Raw genomic sequence first — 22,965 nt, forward strand, 5'->3', positions numbered from 1 at the left:
GTCACACACACACACACCATTGGGGATGAGGATGCCTCCCAGCATGGTTCCGAAGACGATGGCGAAGGTGATCATCTTAAAGCGCAATGGAGGCATGTACCCCCCTGCAGTAAACGTCCCATCCTTCTGCTGAGGGACAAAAAGAGGGGAGAGAGAAAGATTCATTATAACAGTGTTGTACAGTAAAGCTCTTCCAGGTTAGGTCATTATAATATCATATCACTGTTCACAGTGTGTCTCCGTGTGTTTGGATTTACTTTCCTTGTGGGGACCAGATAGTAAAACAAGGACAACAGTGGGTCCCCACAAGGAAACAGACTATTTTGGGTTTGGGGGTTAGATTCAGAGTTTGGATTACAATTACAGTTAGTGTTTTGGTTTAGGAGTTATGATTAGGTTTATAGCTCAGACACACATTGTCAAACGTTTGCCTGCCGACAGTACTTAGCACCTCTGAATAGTGTCAGCAGTCAATCTCTTTTGTGTCCACACAGCAAAGATCTTGAAATCGTCAGCCACTCAGCCTTGTTAAAATACTCCAAACCAGAAGGTGGCAGTAGCATTGTTGGGCAATGCATGTCCGTGTCTGTTGCTTCATGGTTTAGTCAAATGTTAGATACGCTAATATTGCTATTGTTATAGAAAGCCTTTGTTGATACTAGCCAAAAGGCCACAGCTAGATAACTAGCTAGCAAGATGACAAATAAACTATTTAATTAATTCTCCATAATCGCATACAGCCCATAGATACATGTTTAGCTAGCTAGCTAACGTTAGCGAAATTGTTAACATGATACGCTTGCTAGCTAGGTAAAGACACCGCATTGACTTTCGGCAGCCAGCTACAGGCCGCTGCTTCATGCAAACAAATCAATTGTGATTGCTATAGTGGCCAGATAGCTAGCTTGGTAAAGCATTTAGTGTTGTGTGCATTGTGCTGCACTTACCACCCCTTTCACTTCATATGAAGTGTGTGACTGCCTTTCTCAGTTATCAAGGTAACATTAGCTAGCTAGCTCACAAACGAATAAGTTAGTGCACATAATCAAACCAAACAAAAAATGTATTTATTTAAGCACAAAAATCCTTTGCTAGATGTAAAGACTTGCTCTAGAAAAAAAATGCATTATGCAGCTTTGTTTAAGATAGAACGATTCGAATGAAAAGGGTGGATTGTACGGGAAAATGAGCCTTCTTTTCCCATTTTCCTGGTCACTTCTGTCAGCTCCTCCACGTGGAGGTTTGTGTGCTTTGATTGTCTCAAAGTCAAGTTATCGGCCACTGCCGAGCACTGCGATTCTACAAGTAGAAACTTCAGGTTCGTCTGTACACAGCAGGTACGTATTTTTATTCTAGCAAGAGAAGGAATGGCCTCCTACTGTGCTAAGTGCCTATTGGCACCCAAATTCTCAGTGAATTTCATGCTTTAGGGAAAATATAATTTTGAATGGGAATAAATAGTTTGGTCTCCACAAAGACAGTAAAATAAACGTGTGCGTGTGTTTGCGTGTTAGGGCTGGGAATTGCCATGGGCCTCACAATATTATCACGATCCTTAGGTGCCGATATGATATGTATTGCGATTCTCACGATTCTATATGTATTGTGATTCGATACTGTGAGTTTACTGCGATTCGATGTTCCAAATATATTGCTGCTGCAGAGGGACAAGAGATGGCCTACAGAGCTAAGCTATGAAGGTACAAGCTAGCGCAAAAATATTGTTGCAATATTGTCAAAAAGATACATCGTCAAAAATAATATTTCGATATCTAACGGTATCGATCCCCCCCATCACTAGGATGTGTGTGTGTTGGTGTGTGTTAACCTGCATGTGTGTATATAGTCACCTGTTGTTCGAACAGCATGGTGTTGATGGCCTGTCTACAGGGCAGTATCATCATGGGAAAGCCCACCGCCACTGACATCATGAAGCCCACCCGGATCATCTTAGTCACCGGGTTAGAAGGGAAGTTCATCAGAACGTTACCGGCTATGTCGTCCGTGAAACTGACGTAGCCAAAGAATCCCACCTAGAGAGGAGAGGATGGAAGGGTTCATAAGAAACGGAATAGAGCTAAGCACAGGCAAAATTTGGTTAATTCTGTTTTCCAACAGACACTGGGAATCAAATTCAACTTTCAGCAGAACAACAACCTAAAACACAAATATGCACTGGAGTTGCTTACCAAGACAACATTAAATGTTCCTGAGTGGCCTAGTTACAGTTTTGACTTAAATTGGCTTAAAAAAAAATCTATGGCAAGACTTAAAAACGGCTGTCTAGCAATGATCAACAATGTGCACATATTATACAATCCAGGTGTGGAAAGCTCTTAGAGACTTACCCAGAAAGACTCACAGCTGTAATCGCTGTCAAAGGTGATTCTAACATGTATTGACTCAGGGGTGACAATTCTTATGGAAATTAGATATTTCTGCTTTTAATTTTAAGTAAATATGCAAAAAAAAAAACTAAAAACATCTTTTCACTTGGTCATTGTGGGATAGTGTGTGTAGATGGGTGAAAAAACAACAATATTTTTTTTTATTTTCAATTCAGGCTGTAACAACAAAATGTGGAATAAGTCAATGGGTATGAATACTAACTGAAGGCACTGTAACACACACCTAAACCATTGTGCAGTATAGAACAATGTACTGTACTATGCGGCGAAGACATCGGGATAGGTAGTGACATCATCAGCGTACACCACTCACCGTGATGTAGAAGGTGGTGACGACGTTGAGGGAGGTGGTGAAGATGGTGCTCATGCGTTTGATGGAGGGCTCGTCCAGACTGTCGTAGGTAGGCAACACCTGCCTGTAAACAAAACAACCAGCCCACAATCTACAGCTGCCACATCAGACTGGACCGGAGAGCTCAAGTTTCAGGACAAACTTTATAGGCTACTAGAGAAGTAAAGCGTCAAGACTTTGTGGATTATCAAATGTTTCAGGGGTCTTAAGATAATCATTTGATCAAAATCTAAAATATTCTAGGCAGAGAACAAGACAGACAAGGCAAACCATGAGGGTAAAAAGGTGAATTGTCTGATAGTTCAGATCTCTAGTCATTATAGATGATTAGATTGAAAAGTGAGGATCAGGGGTGAAATCATTTGTCCAATGATTGCACTCAAAACGGAAACAATTTGCAACGAAAATGAGTTTATATTGAACAAATGTAGGTAGGTCCCTCCCTGTTTTGTACCGTTTGGTTCAGTCTGGTTTCTAGTGAATACACCCCAGCATTTGTATCATATCACATAAAACACATGCTAAACAGATGTCATGGAGAGAACAGCTGATTTCACAAAAAGTATTTTGTATTTCCATGATCTGGTAGGTAGAGTGGGTGAGAAAGACTTGTGTGTGCGCGACACAAGTGTGTGTGTGTGTGTGTGTGTGTGAGAGAATGAGTGGGCACTTTACTGCACTGTATGTCAGTGCTGGTTATTACCTCTGAGAAACAAAGAGAGAAGGGGCTGTCTGTCATCGAGCAGCACTGTTATTAAAGAACAGGCCAGCAGCACTGTTATTAAAGAACAGGCCAGCAGCACTGTTATTAAAGAACAGGCCAGCAGCACTGTTATTAAAGAACAGGCCAGCAGCACTGTTATTAAAGAACAGGCCAGCAGCACTGTTATTAAAGAACAGGCCAGCAGCACTGTTATTAAAGAACAGGCCAGCAGCACTGTTATTAAAGAACAGGCCAGCAGCACTGTTATTAAAGAACAGGCCAGCAGCACTGTTATTAAAGAACAGGCCAGCAGCACTGTTATTAAAGAACAGGCCAGCAGCACTGTTATTAAAGAACAGGCCAGCAGCACTGTTAAAGAACAGGCCAGCAGCACTGTAAAACAAGCCTGTAAAAGGGGAACTTACAGGCCTTCTACTTTACACCTAGTGCTAGCCTGGAGTTAGAACATTAGAACGTTTCTTGGCAGTCTTTTTTACACTTACTCGTGTGTGTGTGTGTGTGTGTGTGTGAGAGAGAGAGAATAGTTACTGTGTCTCTACTGCATTCTCTCCTTCTGTGGTTTTTATGAGTGTGCAGCACTGTCCCAACGGTGCTTTTCCTTGACGCCTGTTTAAACTCAGGAACTATTCCATCTTATAGCCGAGGGCAAATCAAACAGCGTACTGGTACTACACCTCAAACCTGTACATTCTCTCAATAGATCGCATTCCATTGTTTTTCATTCCGTTTACACCGTCTGTAAAATAGTCCAATGGATGTTTTTTCATTTGGTTCATACGGTCTGTAAAACAGCTTTCAATACACATTTATTTGTGTTATTCCTGCTAGTAAAATTGAAAGCGACTGAAACTAGCACCCAAGCACATGGGAAGAGTTAAACACATAGTCTTCATATTGCTTATCTTGTTTTGTTTGAATCCACAGCAGTATCACAGAGGGACATTTTCATTAGTGTTAGTCTATTCTATGACTGCTCAGTTTCATAACTCTATAGTCTTGTTGGTTAATAAAGATGTTAAATCATGTTGTAACTGAAAGTAAACAGCTTTAATAAAAGGTCATAAAAAGCATGTGTGTTGAAAGCTGTTTAAATCAGTGTGTCGTAAGATGGCCGCCATCCAGTGGTCTGATTAGTGGTTTGGCTGGAGCAGCGCTCCGCTCGCTGTTTCTCCATTGGCCAACAGAGGGCCCTGCCAAATACCACTCATCACCGCCAGACTGCGACAGGCCCACACGTGCATGCACACAGGGACAGGTGTGCGCGCTCTCTCTCTCTCACACACACACACTGATGAGAGCAGTGTTACCTCGGTGAGATAATTATTAAAGCCTCGTTCCAGCACCAGTCAGCCTCACCCATCCAACACCTACCTCACCCTCCCCCACCTCACCCAAGCACCTCCATACTCACATACAACTCCTTAAAAAGACACTTCATACATGCAAACCTCCAGTGCGCGTCCCAAACTAAGTTAACCCCAAAATCCCAACCCAGTCCAACCCCAACACACCCCTAACCACAACCAGAATCCCCACCCCTTCCCCTCTGCAGCTCAGGCACCACGGCGATGACAGAAGAGAGGAGGCAGCGACAGAGCATGCAGATGGAGGTGAAGGAGGAGGGATGGATGGTGGGAGGGATAGAGGAATGGGTGGATTATGCCATAGAGGGGGGAGACTTTTCTCCTCAAGATCTCCAATCAACATCTCGTATTCAGGCTTCTCTTCAACAGCCAAACTAACCAGCAAACTATGACGTTTTAATAAAAAAATAGATTTTCCGGGGCGAGAATGCAGCTCTTGAAATTCATACCGAAACAATATTCTGCACTGTTAGACAGATCCACTTACAGCACTGTGTCCAGAAGTAGCAGTAACTGGTGGAAGGACAGGGAATGAAGAAGCCAATTGGTTAAGCATGAAGCTGTGAAAGTGCAACAGCAAATCAGCAAACTCCCTTACAAACATCCCAACTCTCCACCCAAAAACTCTGTCTCCATCCCCTTGCAGACTAACCACCCCTATAGCCTTGGGGTGCAATCGCAAATTCACTCTGGCTATCTACTCTGGCTATCTACTCCAATTTCAGAGGACTCTCATCTGAGTGTGCCAGAGAGCAGAATAACTGATGAATTTAAGAACGTGCAACACCCGTTGAATATGGCCAATGTCAGTAAAAGTCTGCACATTTTTTTAAATGAAATTGTTGCCAGCAGCACAGTTACAGTCACTAGCACATTTCAACATATTAGGTGCAGCATGGATCACCACCTGAACTATCAAGTCCATTCTACCCATTATTGTTCTGTCTCTAGACTCTACATCCTGGTCATGTTCTAGGTTGAATATGACAAAGGTAAAGACAAGAGGGTTCTAATATCCCATAACACTTTGCAACAATTGGTTTAGCTATGCTGGTAGTTTGCTGCGGTGCTGGTAGTTTGCTGCGGTGCTGGTAGTTTGCTGCGGTGCTGGTAGTTTGCTGCGGTGCTGGTAGTTTGCTGCGGTGCTGGTAGTTTGCTGCGGTGCTGGTAGTTTGCTGCGGTGCTGGTAGTTTGCTGCGGTGCTGGTAGTTTGCTGCGGTGCTGGTAGTTTGCTGCGGTGCTGGTAGTTTGCTGCGGTGCTGGTAGTTTGCTGCGGTGCTGGTAGTTTGCTGCGGTGCTGGTAGTTTGCTGCGGTGCTGGTAGTTTGCTGCGGTGCTGGTAGTTTGCTGCGGTGCTGGTCCCAGGAATCTTTTTATTTCTCAAAAAGCTTTCACATGGAATCATAACTTGTCCTAACCTTTATTATCTTCAACCTAGGTCATGTTCAATTGGCACAAACAGGACCTTTTAAGACGTATTGGTAGGTAGGTACCCCTCCATTTGAAAAAAGGCGGTGTCTCACATTTTTATGCCTAATGAACACAACCCCTATCCTATCACCCTTTCAGGGACCAGGATACAATACGTGCTACGGAATACGATTCGTACTAATGCGCTGGAAGGGCGGACAGGGACTGGGAGGTACTTACGACTGACAGGCGAAGGCCATGCCACAGATAGGGAGGCAGCAAAAGATGCCGTCCCAGCGCACCATACTGACCCGCCCCAGCCAAAAGCCACTGAGTAGCCCGTGTTTGAATGAGGACAGCACCATCTGAGGGAGGGAGGGAGGAGAGCAGGGGGAGTTACGGCATGAACCAAAAGAGGAGGAGGAGGAGGAGAGAAGCTGAGGGCCTGTCTGATCATGAGTGAAAGAATGAAAAGGGGAGGAACTGGGAAAATAAATTTGAACAAAATAAAAACATTAGACAGAAAACGCCATGCTGATGAAAACTATTTTGCTCCTGCTCTAATAATGCTGTGACGATATCAGAATAGTCTCTGACCTGTTAGAGATTTACACAAGCCCAATGCCCAGCTAGTGCGGGCTGCACGATTCATTTCATTTTAAATCGGGATTGACATGCGCAATATCCATATGACAAGAGGCTGCGATATTACCAAACAGCCATCTGTAACACCAGTTTCTCTTTACTTTGATTTATTGCTCCAGTTGACAGAGTACTCTCGCTATCACTCAAGCAGGAAGTGCCTTGTGCTCCAGATTCACTTTGCATGCATTGACCAACAGAATGCAGTCAACAGATTGTTCCAAACAAGAAGAATGCAGCTTTCCACTTCGCTTCTTAACATAAACACACGTTTTCTATATTATACTGTTTGTTTGTGTAACTTGCCCTTTGAAAAGCACTAATTAGTTGGTCTTAGCAATCTGCAAATATGACTAAAGAATTTATGTTTGTCCCTAATGCTTGGGCTCCCGAGTGGCGCAGTGGTCTAAGGCACTGCATCTCAGTGCAAGAGGAGTCACTACAGTCCCTGGTTCGAATCCAGGCTGTATCACATCCGGCCGTGATTGGGAGTCCCATAGGGCGGTGCGCATTTGGCCCAGTGTCATCCGGGTTTGGCCATCATTGTAAATAAGATTATTTTCTTAACTGACTTGCCAAGTTAAATAAAGGTTAAAAAAAATGATGCTAAATCCACTGAGATAGAGGAAAGGTTTGCTAGCAAGATTTACCCTACTACAGACCGATACCAGTGGTGGAATATACCAGCATTGTTTGTGCAACAGCTTGTTCTTCATCAGATAGGAAAAGGAGAAGAACATTCAAAAATCTTTGTCTGAATGTACCCATGTACACGGAGTACACAAAACATTAAGACCATCTCCCTAATGTTGAGTTGGTCCGTGTGGACTCCAATGTGGACTCCAATGTGGACTCCAATGTGGACTCCAATGTGGACTCCAATGTGGACTCCAATGTTGACTCCAATGTTGACTCCAATGTTGACTCCAATGTTGACTCCAATGTTGACTCCAATGTTGACTCCAATGTTGACTCCAATGTTGACTCCAATGTTGACTCCAATGTTGACTCCAATGTTGACTCCAATGTTGACTCCAATGTTGACTCCAATGTTGACTCCAATGTTGACTCCAATGTTGACTCCAATGTTGACTCCAATGTTGACTCCAATGTTGACTCCAATGCTTCCCTCAGGTTGTCAAGTTGGCTAAATGTTCTTTTGGGTGGTGGGCCATTCTTGATACACACAGGAAACTGTTGAGCGTGAAAAACACAGCAGCGTTGCAGTTCTTTGACACAAACCAGTGTGCCTGACACCTACTACCACCTACTACCCATTCAAAGGCATATTAATCTTTTGTATTGCCCATTCACCCTCTGAATGGCACACACACACAATCCATGTCTCAAGGCTTAAAAATCCTTCTTTAACCAGACTCATCTACACTGATTAAAGTGGATTTAACAAGTGACATCAATAAGAGACCATAGCTTTCACCTGGATTCACCTGGTCAGTGGTGAAAAAAAGTCTGTCAAAGAAAGAGCATGTTTTGTACACTCAGTGTATATACATCTAATAAGGGTCACATGGGAAACACTGACCAACCATTCGGTTCCTACTGTCACAAACATCTCCTCCCTTACTTTTTCCATTCGCTGTCATGCCAAACCGTATTCCAACCAGAAAATTAGAATGATCATTCTATTTATATAATTTCAACGGTTTACCCAAATCGCAATTGGATTTTGTGCAGCCCTAAAAACTACAACGCAGAATGTTAAGACTGATCAAGAAATTAAATACAGTGGGGCAATAAAGTATTTAGTCAGCCACCAATTGTGCAAGTTCTCCCACTTAAAAATATGAGAGAGGCCTGTAATTTTCATCATAGGTACACTTCAACTATGACAGACAAAATCAGAAGAAAAAAAATCCAGAAAATCACATTGTAGGATTTTTAATGAATTTATTTGCAAATTAAGGTGGAAAATAAGTATTTGGTCAATAACAAAAGTTTCTCAATAATTTGTTATATACCCTTTGTTGGCAATGACAGAGGTCAAACGTTTTCTGTAATTCTTCACAAGGTTTTCACACACTGTTGCTGGTATTTTGGCCCATTCCTCCATGCAGATCTCCTCTAGAGCAGTGATGTTTTGGGGCTGTTGCTAGACAACACAGACTTTCAACTCCCTCCAAAGATGGGGTTGAGATCTGGAGACTGGCTAGGCCACTCCAGGACCTTGAAATGCTTCTTACGAAGCCACTCCTTCGTTGCCCGGGCGGTGTGTTTGGGATCATTATCATGCTGAAAGACCCAGCCACGTTTCATCTTCAATGCCCTTGCTGATGGAAGGATGTTTTCACTCAAAATGGCCCCATTCATTCTTTCCTTTACACGGATCAGTTGTCCTGGTCCCTTTGCAGAAAAACAGCCCCAAAGCATGATGTTTCCACCCCCATGCTTCACAGTAGGTATGGTGTTCTTTGGATGCAACTCCGCATTCTTTGTCCTCCAAACACGACGAGTTGAGTTTTTACCAAAAAGTTATATTTTGGTTTCATCTGACCATATGACATTCTCCCAATCTTCTTCTGGATCATCCAAATGCTCTCTAGCAAACTTCAGACAGGCCTGGACATGTACTGGCTTAAGCAGGGGGACACGTCTGGCACTGCAGGATTTGAGTCCCTGGCGGCGTAGTGTGTTACTGATGGTAGGCTTTGTTACTTTGGTCCCAGCTCTCTGCAGGTCATTCACTAGGTCCCCCCGTGTGGTTCTGGGATTTTTGCTCACCGTTCTTGTGATCATTTTGACCCCACGGGTGAGATCTTGCGTGGAGCCCCAGATCGAGGGAGATTATCAGTGGTCTTGTATGTCTTCCATTTCCTAGTAATTGCTCCCACAGTTGATTTCTTCAAACCAAGCTGCTTACCTATTGCAGATTCAGTCTTCCCAGCCTGGTGCAGGTCTACAATTTTGTTTCTGGTGTCCTTTGACAGCTCTTTGGTCTTGGCCATAGTGGAGTTTGGAGTGTGACTGTTTTGAGGTTGTGGACAGGTGTCTTTTATACTGATAACAAGTTCAAACAGGTGCCATTAATACAGGTAACGAGTGGAGGACAGAGGAGCCTCAAAGAAGTTACAGGTCTGTGAGAGCCAGAAATCTTGCTTGTTTGTAGGTGACCAAATACTTATTTTCCACCATAATTTGCAAATAAATTCATAAACAATCCTACAATGTGATTTTCTTGATTTTTTTTCTCTCATTTCGTCTGTCATTGTTGAAGTGTACCTATGATGAAAATTACAGGCCTCTCTCATCATTTTAAGTGGGAGAACTTGCACAATTGGTGGCTGACTAAACTTTTTTGCCCCACTGTGTGCATTTCTGAGGGGCAGATGTTTTGATCGGTACTGCATTTACGGTGTGTATCTGCTTCCCATATTGAGCTCCAGAGGACCAGAGAGAGAGAGCTCCAAGAGCATCCTCCACATCAGAAGATGGTAGTTGAGGGGGGCAGAGGTTGAGCAACCACTGTAAACCCCATTGCCTCCCAACCATAGACACCAGAAACACAAACAACCTAAAGAGTAACTTTGAAGAGGGGACAGGAAATGGAAATGCGAGGACTGGAGATTAAGAAGGAGGAGGCTATTAGTGGGGGAGAGTTGAATTTCTTCCCCTTAGCGTTGGAGTTGATAGCTTCCCCCAGGTCGGAGTTCAAGGGTCCTTTCCATGGTTACTTACGGGTGACAGCAGAAGGTGGTGGCGATAATGGGCAGGCACTGTATGACGCCCCTGACCCGCCACAGATGAACATGCTCGAACCAGGAGCCTGAGATCAGGCCGTAACGCAGAGAAGACATGACTATCTACAGCAGCCAGCCAGACAGCAGTCAGTAGCAACATAAGAGAGGAAGGTAGAGAGAAACAGTCGCAGAGAGGAAGGTAGAGAGAAACAGTCGCAGAGAGGAAGGTAGAGAGAAACAGTCGCAGAGAGGAAGGTAGAGAGAAACAGTCGCAGAGAGGAAGATAGGGAGAAACAGTCGCAGAGAGGAAGGTAGGGAGAAACAGTCGCAGAGAGGAAGGTAGGGAGAAACAGTCGCAGAGAGGAAGGTAGGGAGAAACAGTCGCAGAGAGGAAGGTAGGGAGAATCAGTCGCAGAGAGGAAGGTAGGGAGAATCAGTCGCAGAGAGGAAGGTAGGGAGAATCAGTCGCAGAGAGGAAGGTAGGGAGAAACAGTCGCAGAGAGGAAGGTAGGGAGAAACAGTCGCAGAGAGGAAGGTAGGGAGAAACAGTCGCAGAGAGGAAGGTAGGGAGAAACAGTCGCAGAGAGGAAGGTAGGGAGAAACAGTCGCAGAGAGGAAGGTAGGGAGAAACAGTCGCAGAGAGGAAGGTAGGGAGAAACAGTCGCAGAGAGGAAGGTAGGGAGAAACAGTCGCAGAGAGGAAGGTAGAGAGAAACAGTCGCAGAGAGGAAGGTAGAGAGAAACAGTCGCAGAGAGGAAGGTAGAGAGAAACAGTCGCAGAGAGGAAGGTAGAGAGAATTGGAAAGGAGGTGTCGGCAAGGAAGGGAAGGAGTCGGCAAGGAAGGGAGGGAGTCAGGAATGACAGTGAGAGAGAGAAGGAAGGAGGAGAGGAAGGAAGATACATCACAGTTAGAGGGTTAGTGGTCTGGACCAGGGTGGGCGGTGGTCGGGGCCAAGACTGGGTCTGGTTCTAATCCCAGACACCACAGTACTCCAACTCACAGTGGTGTTCAGTAGAGATGTCATGGTTTTACTACAGGAGGTTGGGGCAGAGCACATGATAGCACTACACTATACTAGCACTATACGATACTACAGTAGCAGTGGTAAAGGCTAACTGTGTAAGCAGTGCAAACACTACAGAAATAGACAGCGACAACAAGATTAACAACAATAACCCTCCCAACCTCAATTCATTTCACAATGGGGTCAAAGAAAAGGCAAGGGAGTCACACTGTCCACATCCCTTATTCTATCAGTGTGAAACAGGATAAGAAAGTTAACACATATCATCAAACTTGGTATTAGAAAGAATTAGTAATCTATTGAGTTACATTTCTGCAAGTAAAACTCTGAACATTTACCCCATCTGAACAGGACTCTCTTTTACACCAGGCAGTCCTGTACCCCTACCTGTTCCCCGCTGTGGTTTTGGTCTCACCGTGAACATGAAGAACATGTAGAACATGAGGGCCATGGCAGAGAAGGACTGGATAGATGACATCATGTTCCTCAGCAGACTGAGAGGCAGCACGATGAACAGAGACACCGCCATCAGCAGCAGCACACGGAAACCAAATGACACCTGCAGAGGGCGGGACACAAGCTCTAACCAATCCTATCACACATATAGTCAGTTCAAACCAATCAGCAACAGTACATGGAAATGTTCAATTGAATGTTTGCTACGTTGTGGAACGGTTTGTACTGAACGACACATTTCCCCAAAACCTCTTGTACATTCTTGAATAGACTGAGGTATTATTGCTCCTTTTGTTGGGTGTGCCTTGGTGATGGCAGGGTGTGGCTGGGTGATGGCTGGGCGTGGCTGGGTGATGGCTGGGCGTGGCTGGGTGATGGCAGGGTGTGGCTGGGTGATGGCTGGGCGTGGCTGGGTGATGGCTGGGCGTGGCTGGGTGATGGCTGGGCGTGGCTGGGTGATGGCTGGGCGTGGCTGGGTGATGGCTGGGCGTGGCTGGGTGATGGCTGGGCGTGGCTGGGTGATGGCAGGGTGTGGCTGGGTGATGGCAGGGTGTGGCTGGGTGATGGCAGGGTGTGGCTGGGTGATGGCAGGGTGATGGCAGGGTGTGGCTGGGTGATGGCAGGGTGTGGCTGGGTGATGGCTGGGTGTGGCTGGGTGATGGCTGGGCGTGGCTGGGTGATGGCAGGGTGTGCCTTGGTGATGGCTGGGTGATGGCTGGGCGTGGCTGGGTGATGGCAGGGTGTGGCTGGGTGATGGCTGGGCGTGGCTGGGTGATGGCTGGGCGTGGCTGGGTGATGGCTGGGTGATGGCTGGGCGTGACCGGGCATGGCTTAAAGTAATGAGTGAAGTATGTAAATTGCAGTGTTCCCCAACCTACAACCTCCCAGTTTTTCAACTGGCAGTTAAGTACAGCACCGTTTCCGTTGAACAAATACATTTTTTGGTGCTGAACGCAGCCCTGGGGAGGATGGGACAGGAAACTAATCAGACCAATCATATCACACGGTCAGTCCTGAGAGTGTACATCCAATCAGAGCATTTATGAATGTTTATGTATTGTTTATGATGACATTCTAATTTGTCTATATGCAGGTGATTTATGATGTGCTGTTCATACGTAAAACTAGGTTACGGAAAAAGGGATTGTATTCTCTGGTTCTATTCTCTGATTGTATTCTGTAACTCAAAACTCATGACTCCTACCGGTAGGCCCAACAACTGGGCAAAGAAATTAGAGCCCAGGTCAGCGATGACGACATAGAAGGCAATACAGGTCCCCAACATCAGACCTATCATACTGTAGAGAGAAAGAGAGAGACAGAAAGAGAGACCAGGAGAGAGAGGGGACAAAGTGAGAGAGACATTCAGACAATAGCGAGGCTCTAAAGACACAAGATATACAGTGCATTCAGGAAGTATTCAGACCCCTCAATGTTTTCCACCTTTTGTTACGTTACAGCCTTATTCTAAAATTGATGAGGGGGAAGGAAAAAAAGGTAATCAATCTACACACAATACCCCACAATGACAGGTTTTTATACATTTTTGCAAATTTATATATATATCTTTTTTTAATGAAATATTTTTTACATTTTATTTTTACACAACTTTTCCCCCCCAATTTCACGGTATCCAATTGGTAGTTACAGTCCTGTCTCATCGCTGCAACTCCCGTATGGACTCAGGAGAGGCGAAGGTCAAGAACAGTGTGTCCTCCGAAATACAACCCAGCCGAGCCGCACTTCTTCTTGACACAACGCTCGCTTAAACCGGAAGCTAGCCGCACCAATGTGTCAGAGGAAACAACGTAAACCTGGCGACCATGTCAGCGTGCATTGCACCCGACCCGCCACAGTAGTCGCTAGTGTGCGATGACACAGGAACATCCCTGCTGGCCAAACCCTCCCCTAACCGGACAACGCTTGGCCAATTGGGCGCCACCCCAATGGGTTCCCAGTCGCTGCGACAGAGCCTGCATTCGAACAAGGATCTCTAGTGGCACAACTAGCACTGCGATGCAGTGTCTTAGACCACTGCGTCACTTGGGAGGCCCTGAAATATCACATTTACATGAGTATTCAGACCCTTTACTCAGTACTTTGTTGAAGCACCTTTGGCAGCGATTACAGCCTTGAGTCTTCTTGGGTATGACGCCACAAGCTTGGCACACCTGTATTTGGGGAGTTTCTCCCATTCTTCTCTGCAGATCCTCTCAATCTCTGTCAGGTTGGATTGGGAGCGTTGCTGCACAGATATTTTCAGGTATCTCCAGAGATGTTCGATCGGGTTCAAGTCCGGGTTCTGGCTGGGCCATTCAAGGATGTTCAGAGACTTGTCCCGAAGCCACTCCTGCATTGTCTTGGCTGTGTGCTTAGGGTCGTTGTCCTGTTGGAAGGTGAACCTTAGCCCCAGTCTGAGGTCCTGAGCACTCTGGAGCAGGTTTTTCTCAAGGATCCCTCTGTACTTTGCGCCATTCATCTTTCCCTCAATCCTGACTAGTCTCCCAGTCTCTGCCACTGAAAACCATCCCCACAACACGATGCTGCCACCACCATGCTTCACCATAGGGATGGTGCCAGGTTTTCTCCAGGCGTTACAATTGGTTATAGCTTGGTTTTTGCTCTGACATGCACTGTCAACTGTGGGACCTTACATAGACAGGTGTGTGCCTTTCCAAATCATGTCCAATCAATTTAATTTACTACAGGTGGACTCCAATCAAGTTATAGAAACATCTCAAGGATGACTAATGGAAACAGGATGCCCCTGAGCTCAATTTCAAGTCTCATAGCAAAGGGTCTGAACACTTTGTAAATATTTTATTTTTAATAAATTTGCAAAAATGTCTAAAAACATGTTTTAGCTTTTTCATTGTGTGGTATTGTGTGAAAAAATGAAGAAAAAAAAGCATTTAATCAATTTTAGAATAAGGCTGTAACGTAACAAAATGTGGGAAAAGGGATGCACTGTACATCGCAACTAGTGCTGACCCCATTTAGTTGACTGGTCGATTGTTTGGTCAATAGGCTGTTGGTCGACCGAGATTAGATTCATTTTGTCGAGCTGGAGCAATACATATAATATATAAATATAATATATATTACAAATCATTCAAAAGATTGGGGTCACTTAGAAATTGACGTACAGGCGTACAGAGGCCCATTATCAGCAACCATCTCTCCTGCGTTCCAATGGAACGTTGTGTTAGCTAATCCAAGTTTATCATTTTAAAAAGGCTAATTGATTTTTAGAAAACGCTTTGCAATTATGTTATCACAGCTGATTAAAGAAGCAATAAAACTGGCCTTCTTTAGACTAGTTGAGTATCTGGCGCATCCGCATTTTTGGGTTTGATTATTGGCTCAAAATGGCCAGAAACAAAGACCTTTCTTCTGAAACTCGTCTGTCTATTCCTGTTCTGAGAAATGAAGGCTATTCCATGCGAGAAATTGCCAACTAACTGAAGATCTCTTACAACGCTGTGTAATACTCCCTTCACAGAACACAAACTGGCTCTAACCAGAATAGAAAGAGTGGGAGGCCCCGATGCACAACTGAGCAAGAGGACAAGAACATTAGAGTGTCTGTTGATGTTCTGTGGTGGTTGCTGCAGCAGGGAGGAGAGAGAGACAACACTATAAACACTGTTGATGTATGTGGTGGTCGCTGCAGCAGGGAGGAGAGAGAGACAACACTATAAACACTGTTGGTGTTCTGTGGTGGTCGCTGCAAGCAGAGAGGAGAGACAACACTATAAGCACTGTTGATGTTCTGTGGTGGTCGCTGCAGCAGGGAGGAGAGAGAGACAACACTATAAACACTGTTGGTGTTGTGCTGGTCGCTGCAGCAGGGAGGAGAGAGAGACAACACTATAAACATTGTTGATGTTCTGTGGTGGTCGCTGCAGCAGGGAGGAGAGAGAGACAACACTATAAACACTGTTGATGTTCTGTGGTGGTCGCTGCAGCAGGGAGGAGAGAGAGACATAACTATAAACACTGTTGGTGTTGTGGTGGTCGCTGCAGCAGAGAGGAGAGAGAGACAACACTATAAACACTGTTGGTGTTCTGTGGTGGTCGCTGCAAGCAGAGAGGAGAGACAACATTATAAACACTGTTGATGTTCTGTGGTGGTCGCTGCAGCAGGGAGGAGAGAGAGACAACACTATAAACACTGTTGATGTTCTATGGTGGTCGCTGCAAGCAGAGAGGAGAGACAACATTATAAACACTGTTGATGTTCTGTGGTGGTCGCTGCAGCAGGGAGGAGAGAGAGACAACACTATAAACACTGTTGATGTTCTATGGTGGTCGCTGCAAGCAGAGAGGAGAGACAACATTATAAACACTGTTGATGTTCTGTGGTGGTCGCTGCAGCAGGGAGGAGAGAGAGACAACACTATAAACACTGATGTTCTGTGGTGGTCGCTGCAGCAGAGAGAGACAACACTATAAACACTGTTGATGTTCTGTGGTGGTCGCTGCAGCAGGGAGGAGAGAGAGACAACACTATAAACACTGTTGATGTTCTGTGGTGGTCACTGCAAGCAGAGAGGAGAGACAACACTATAAACACTGTTGATGTTCTGTGGTGGTCGCTGCAGCAGGGAGGAGAGAGAGACAACACTATAAACACTGTTGATGTTCTGTGGTGGTCGCTGCAGCAGGGAGGAGAGAGAGACAACACTATAAACACTGTTGATGTTATGTGCTGGTCGCTGCAGCAGGGAGGAGAGAGAGACAACACTATAAACACTGTTGATGTTCTGTGGTGGTCGCTGCAAGCAGAGAGGAGAGACAACATTATAAACACTGTTGATGTTCTGTGGTGGTCACTGCAGCAGGGAGGAGAGAGAGACAACACTATAAACACTGTTGGTGTTGTGGTGGTCGCTGCAGCAGAGAGGAGAGAGAGACAACACTATAAACACTGTTGGTGTTGTGGTGGTCGCTGCAGCAGAGAGGAGAGAGAGACAACACTATAAACACTGTTGGTGTTGTGGTGGTCGCTGCAGCAGAGAGGAGAGAGAGACAACACTATAAACACTGTTGATGTTATGTGCTGGTCGCTGCAGCAGGGAGGAGAGAGAGACAACACTATAAACATTGTTGATGTTCTGTGGTGGTCACTGCAGCAGGGAGGAGAGAGACAACACTATAAACACTGTTGATGTTCTGTGGTGGTCGCTGCAGCAGAGAGGAGAGAGAGACAACACTATAAACACTGTTGGTGTTGTGGTGGTCGCTGCAGCAGAGAGGAGAGAGAGACAACACTATAAACACTGTTGGTGTTGTGGTGGTCGCTGCAGCAGAGAGGAGAGAGAGACAACACTATAAACACTGTTGGTGTTCTGTGGTGGTCGCTGCACCAGAGAGGAGAGAGACAACGGGTGCTAGTCAGTCACTCAGCGTCTTTAAAAAAAATAACACACAGCACAGCAAGTCTTAGCCCGGTCCGGCACAATCAAATAATTTGCTGGTCGGACTCCCTCTAGTCATTTGTGTCTTAATGATTTAATCAAACCAGGTGCTTAATACATCAGACAAGCTCAGTGAATATAGTTGAATTCATTTTGATTTGATTAAAACACATTGGATGTGTCAATATATGGAAAATACACATTTAAAAATGTCAAAAGAACAGACAACTCTTGTCTGTCTGTTTTTATTCAGGGACAGCACTAATTGCAAAAGCATTGGCTCTCAAAGGAAAGGACACCTACCTGGTCTCCACCAGTGTTTTTCCTGGTTTGCCGTAGGCATGGAACGCTAGGCCAGCATAGGTCCTGCGTTTGGTGCTGCTGGCCGTGTGGACCAGAAACATACATGACTTGTGGGTCATCCACGAACAGAAGAACAGCAACAGAGTCCCCAGCACTATCCCACACTAGAGAGAAGCAGAGAGAGGGAGATGTCAAAACTCTCAGCAAATAAAGCAATCTGTCATACACATTTCATATTGACAGGTGCATGACGAGGGACTAAAGGGGCAATTCAATACAAAGGTGTTAACATAAGAAAAAAATGGATCCACAGCCTGTATATTACACCTGTTAGGATGCGTGGAAAGGTAAACACGGAACATATGGTGCCTTATTCACTGTCATATGTCACACCAGTAGGTTATCGTGAGTTCACAAATAAGTTATACACACTGTATAAAAAAACTAGATCTGCTATAGGAATATTCGTTTGGCCGGTGTGAGATAGCGGTACCTGTTTGAAACAGAAAGGCATGGTCAGCACGCTCACTCCAACGATGCTGTTGACCACGTTCGTGATCAAACCCCAGTTTGAAGCCGCCACCGTCATTTTGCACGGTTCGATGTTTTTCACCACCCAAAATCGTTCACCGAACTAGCTAGCTATGTTGAGAACAGGAAATCGCTAGCAGTGGCGGCCGTTATCTGGTCCAAGTTGCGATGGTGACAGTAGTTGAATCCGGTGACTGGTTTGCTTTTTCCAAAACTTATCCCTCAAGTGTTTGTGACGTGACGCTTGTAGGCTAGCGAACTTGGAGAAACAACAACAAAACATCACTGCATCTACCGATCAGATCAGGCAAACTAGATCATTCAGCTAAAATATGTATGAGACATTTCGATTAAATAAAGTACGTTCATCTGCATGGTGCATGTGCGTTTAAAAGGACAGTTTGACAACTGAAAGGAAATCGAACTGTTGTTACAAAAACTGGTTAACCGTACGTAGCTATCGTATTAGCTACGTTATCATCGGTGATTATTCTACTTTGATCCACTGTGTTGGAAAATAGCGTTATAAATGTATATCCATCACATAACATTTGATATATTTACCATGAAACAGACGACTACAAAATCTTCGAAAATCACTTTTTCCTGAATGCTTTACCAGGAAGTATGAATCTCGCTCGACAACTCCTGACAATACAACAAACAAAGTATAACAACTGTGCCTCGTGATGCATTTGGAAGGTTTAGGTGCCCTCTAGCGGCCAGGCGTGTTACTGCAGTTCAAAAGGGTAGTGTCCCAAGATGCAATACATTAATTGCCTTTAAGCATCCGTGACAACTTGAAAAAAAACTCCAGGTTCATGTTACGAATGACTGTCTGGCATTTTTCAGTTAGTGTATAACATCTGAGAAATTATAAATTTGTCACATGATCATGGTGTAGCCATTTTTCATAATTACTTTCTATTTACAAAGTGCAGGAAGAGATTGAATAGGCCTACAGTAGAGACTTTGTTATCATCACAAACACACAGCCACAACTCGTCCCAAATTAAGTGAAAGCGACAAACATACAGATGACATCCATGATGTTCTGTTTTTCTAAATCCCTTAGAGATTCCAGGAGGACGGGAAAACAGGAATGGTTGATGTGGGAGCTGGAATCAGAGCAATAGAATCCTGACTCTGAAAGAGGTTTCTACTAGGTTCCCTAGACGCGAATTCGAGGTACATTTTGTGTGTTTCTTCCTGTTAGGATTGGGGGAGGGTAAACTGATCATGGGTCAGTTTGGTTAAGGTTAACATCCACCCTGAGCCTTAGCTCTGTTGAGGTGGTTATTTTGTTGTCTGGCTAAAAAGGTGGGGGACCAGGGGAGGGGAATGACCTGACCACTTTACCCCAGCTAGGGCTCTGGTCTCTGGGGAAGGGGATTTGAGAGGCAGGGATCCGATGGAGCTTTGGGGGGTGGGAGAGAAGGGGAGAGAGAGCAAGTGTGAGTGAGTGAGTGTGTGTCTGTGAGAATGTGCGAGCATGTGTGTGTGTGTGCGTCAGGGAGGTAGGGGAGGTTAAGACAGGAAAAGCCTGGACATTGTGCTCCAGTGACCCCTCAAAATCAATGTGACAGACTGGTTGATTGGCTGGAGGGTCCTGTCTGTCCACACCTAATCCCTCAAGGCAGGTCCATGACCTGGGTTGGGATAGGGCTGGTGTGTGTGTGTGTGTGTGTGTGTGTGTGTGTGTGTGTGTGTGTGTGTGTGTGTGTGTGTGTGTGTGTGTGTGTGTGTGTGTGTGTGTGTGTGTGTGTGTGTGTGTGTGTGTGTGTGTGTGTGTGTGTGTGTGTGTGTGTGTGTGCAATGAGGCTGGTAGGTGCGAGCTGATATCGTGGGTAGTTGCCTTGGCAAGACTGGCAGAGGCAGGACAAGGTACATGGGCAGCAGTTGTAGTTGGGGGAATTTTTCAGAGGGCACATTTCAGGGCAGATTTGGGAGGATAACCCAGTCGGGTGAAATTAGACACAGGCATCTGGATTTGACCTCCTGACCTCTGGGGGTGACCACAGGTCGCGGTGGGGTCGCGGGGCACAAAGCAGAGCACTAACCCCTGAGAGGTCAAGCATGAGGGCGGCTGAATGGAGGTCTTTGTGGGGCCAGGCATGCACACAATATCCTATGAGCACCGGGGGTTTGAGGTCCTGAGTCTGCCCAGGAAACCAGTGTACAGAGAGGAGGAGAGATGTGTGTGTGTGTGTGTGTGTGTGTGTGTGTGTGTGTGTGTGTGTGTGTGTGTGTGTGTGTGTGTGTGTGTGTGTGTGTGTGTGTGTGTGTGTGTGTGAAAGAGAGAAATAAAGCAAGAGATACAGGACCAGTCTAAAGTTTGGACGCACCTTCTCATTCAAGGGTTTTTCTTAATTTTTACTATTTTCCATATTGTAGAATATTAGTGTAGAATAGTACATATAAAACTATGAAATAACACATATGGAATCATCTAGTAACCAAAAAAGTGTTATAAACAAATAAAAAAATATTTAATATGGTAGATTCTTCAATATTTTGCAGATCATCTGAAATTTTCATTACAGCAACACTTCTCGTAAAAACTAGTAGAGAAGCAGTTGATCTCTCGTCAACCCTCAACCAGGAAAGACAAACAGATCCTAAAGGTAGATGGATGATTTTAAATATGTTACTGGACCATAAACAGTTATGGCTTTATTAACCTATACGTTCCAAATAATTATTGATCCATGCTTGTTTGAAAATATCTATAATCATTTAACAAACCTACAAGCAATGCAAAGCTCTATTATTATGGTAGGAGATTATAAAAAGGTTTAAATACCTCAATGGACCATAAAGGAAATCATACTACAATCTATCACCCTCATGCTCTTAAAGAAATCATGAATGTCATGGATATATTGGAACTAGTGGATATATGGAGGCTTAAATATCCTGACCTAGTGAGATATACATGGCAGAGGGTCAGTCAAGATAGTTGTCTTGACTACTTTCTCATGTCATTCTCGTCAAAAGTTTAACAAAAGTGTTGATAGGGGACAGAATGTGGCGAACCATCACATAATTGGCATATATATTACTCTTACAGAATTTCCACGTGGGCGAGGATATTAGAAATCTAATCAAGCCTATTTGAGGATAACTTGCTTTTAATGAGGACAGAATCATTTATAACAGACTTTTCCCGACATAACATAGGTACAGCAGATCCCCTTATTGTATGGGACATTTTTAAATGTTGTAACGTTCTGGGTGTAGTGGGTGAGAAGTCAGGTGCAGGAAGCAGAGAGTTCAGGGTCGTGCTAATTTAATGCACAACCCCACAAAAACACAGGGCGTATAACAAAACAAACGCCCCAAACACGGGGACTTAAACTGTCCAGCAAAACCCACGAAATGGGAAACACGTAACCCACAGACGTGCACACAAGTTACACAAAACAATCCCGCATAAAGAGCAGGCGGGCCGGCTGGCTAATAAAACCCAACTAATCAGCAAATACACAACAGGTGTAACCAATAAACAGACAAGGAGGGGAAGGAAAGAATCAGTGGCAGCTAGTAGGCCGGTGACGACGACCGCCGAGCGCCACCTGAACGGGAAGGGGAGCCACCTTCGGTAGGAGTCGTCACACCCCCTCCCCCCTGACGCGCGGCTCCCGCAGCGCACCGACACTGGCCTCGAGGTCGACCTGGAGGGCGAGGCGCAGGGCGATCCGGATGGAGGCGATGGAAATCCCTCAACATCGACGGATCCAAAATGTCCCCCACCGGTACCAGCACCTCTCCTCCGGACCGTACCCCTCCCAGTCCACGAGGTACTGCAGGTCCCTCACCCGGCGTCTCGAGTCCAGAATGGCCCGTACGTGTACGCCGGGGACCCCTCGATGTCCAGATGGGGAGGAGGGACCTCCGGCACCTCACCGTCCTGCAGGGGACCAGCTACCACCGGCCCTACAGGAGAGACACATGAAACGAGGGGTTAATACGATAATAGGAAGGGAGTTGTAATCGATAACACACCTGGTTTATTCTCCTCAGGACTTTGAAGGGCCCTACACACTGCGGCCCCAGCTTCCGGCAGGGCAAGCGGAGGGGTAGGTTTCGGGTCGAGAGCCAGACCCAGTCCCCCGGTTCAAACACAGGGGCCTCACTGCGGTGGCGGTCAGCACTCCTCTTCTGCCATCCACTGGCTTGTTGGAGGGATTCCTGGACGGCCCTCCAGGTCTCCTTAGAGCGCTGCACCCACTCCTCCACCGCAGGAGCCTCGGTCAGGCTCGGAAGCCATGGTGCCAGGACCGGCTGGTACCCCAACACGCACTGAAATGGGGACACGTTAGTAGAAGAGTGGCGTAGTGAGTTCTGGACCATCTCAGCCCAGGGGATGTATCTCTCCCATCCCCTGGCCGGTCCTGGCAATACGACCGCAGAAACCTACCCACCTCCTGGTGCACTCTCTCCACCTGCCCATTACTCTCGGGGTGATAACCGGAGGTCAGGCTGACCGAGACCCCCAGACGCTCAATGAATGCCCTCCATACCCGGGACGTGAACTGGGGACCCCGATCAGAGACGATGTCCTCCGGCACCCCATAGTGCTGGAAGACGTGAGTGAATAATGCCTCCGCAGTCTGTAGGGCTGTAGGGAGACCGG

At 45.7% G+C, this 22,965-nt stretch overlaps 1 protein-coding gene across 4 annotated transcripts in view; it reads right to left on the reverse strand.

The window, feature by feature from the left end:
• The window catches only part of slc38a10 (solute carrier family 38 member 10), a 37,727-nt gene extending 18,720 nt beyond the window's left edge, over window positions 1–19,007 (reverse strand). For 3 of the 4 annotated variants that reach the window (XM_031835252.1, XM_031835251.1, XM_031835253.1), the window contains exons 1-9: window positions 18,894–19,007; window positions 18,292–18,588; window positions 17,799–17,962; window positions 13,280–13,373; window positions 12,035–12,178; window positions 10,593–10,717; window positions 2,722–2,824; window positions 1,851–2,033; window positions 18–129 (exon numbers count right to left, since the gene is read on the reverse strand). In XM_031835252.1, the coding sequence (XP_031691112.1) occupies window positions 18–129; window positions 1,851–2,033; window positions 2,722–2,824; window positions 10,593–10,717; window positions 12,035–12,178; window positions 13,280–13,373; window positions 17,799–17,962; window positions 18,292–18,387 (1,021 nt within the window). In that variant the 5' untranslated portion in view covers window positions 18,388–18,588; window positions 18,894–19,007. Of the gene's footprint in view, window positions 1–17; window positions 130–1,850; window positions 2,034–2,721; window positions 2,825–6,497; window positions 6,623–10,592; window positions 10,718–12,034; window positions 12,179–13,279; window positions 13,374–17,798; window positions 17,963–18,291; window positions 18,589–18,893 lie in introns of all 4 variants that reach the window. The other variant, XM_020495756.2, reaches the window with a different exon arrangement.
• Window positions 19,008–22,965: the final 3,958 nt, after the last annotated feature.

This window comes from Oncorhynchus kisutch, linkage group LG11, assembly GCF_002021735.2.
Source record: "Oncorhynchus kisutch isolate 150728-3 linkage group LG11, Okis_V2, whole genome shotgun sequence".
Lineage (NCBI taxonomy): Eukaryota > Metazoa > Chordata > Actinopteri > Salmoniformes > Salmonidae > Oncorhynchus > Oncorhynchus kisutch.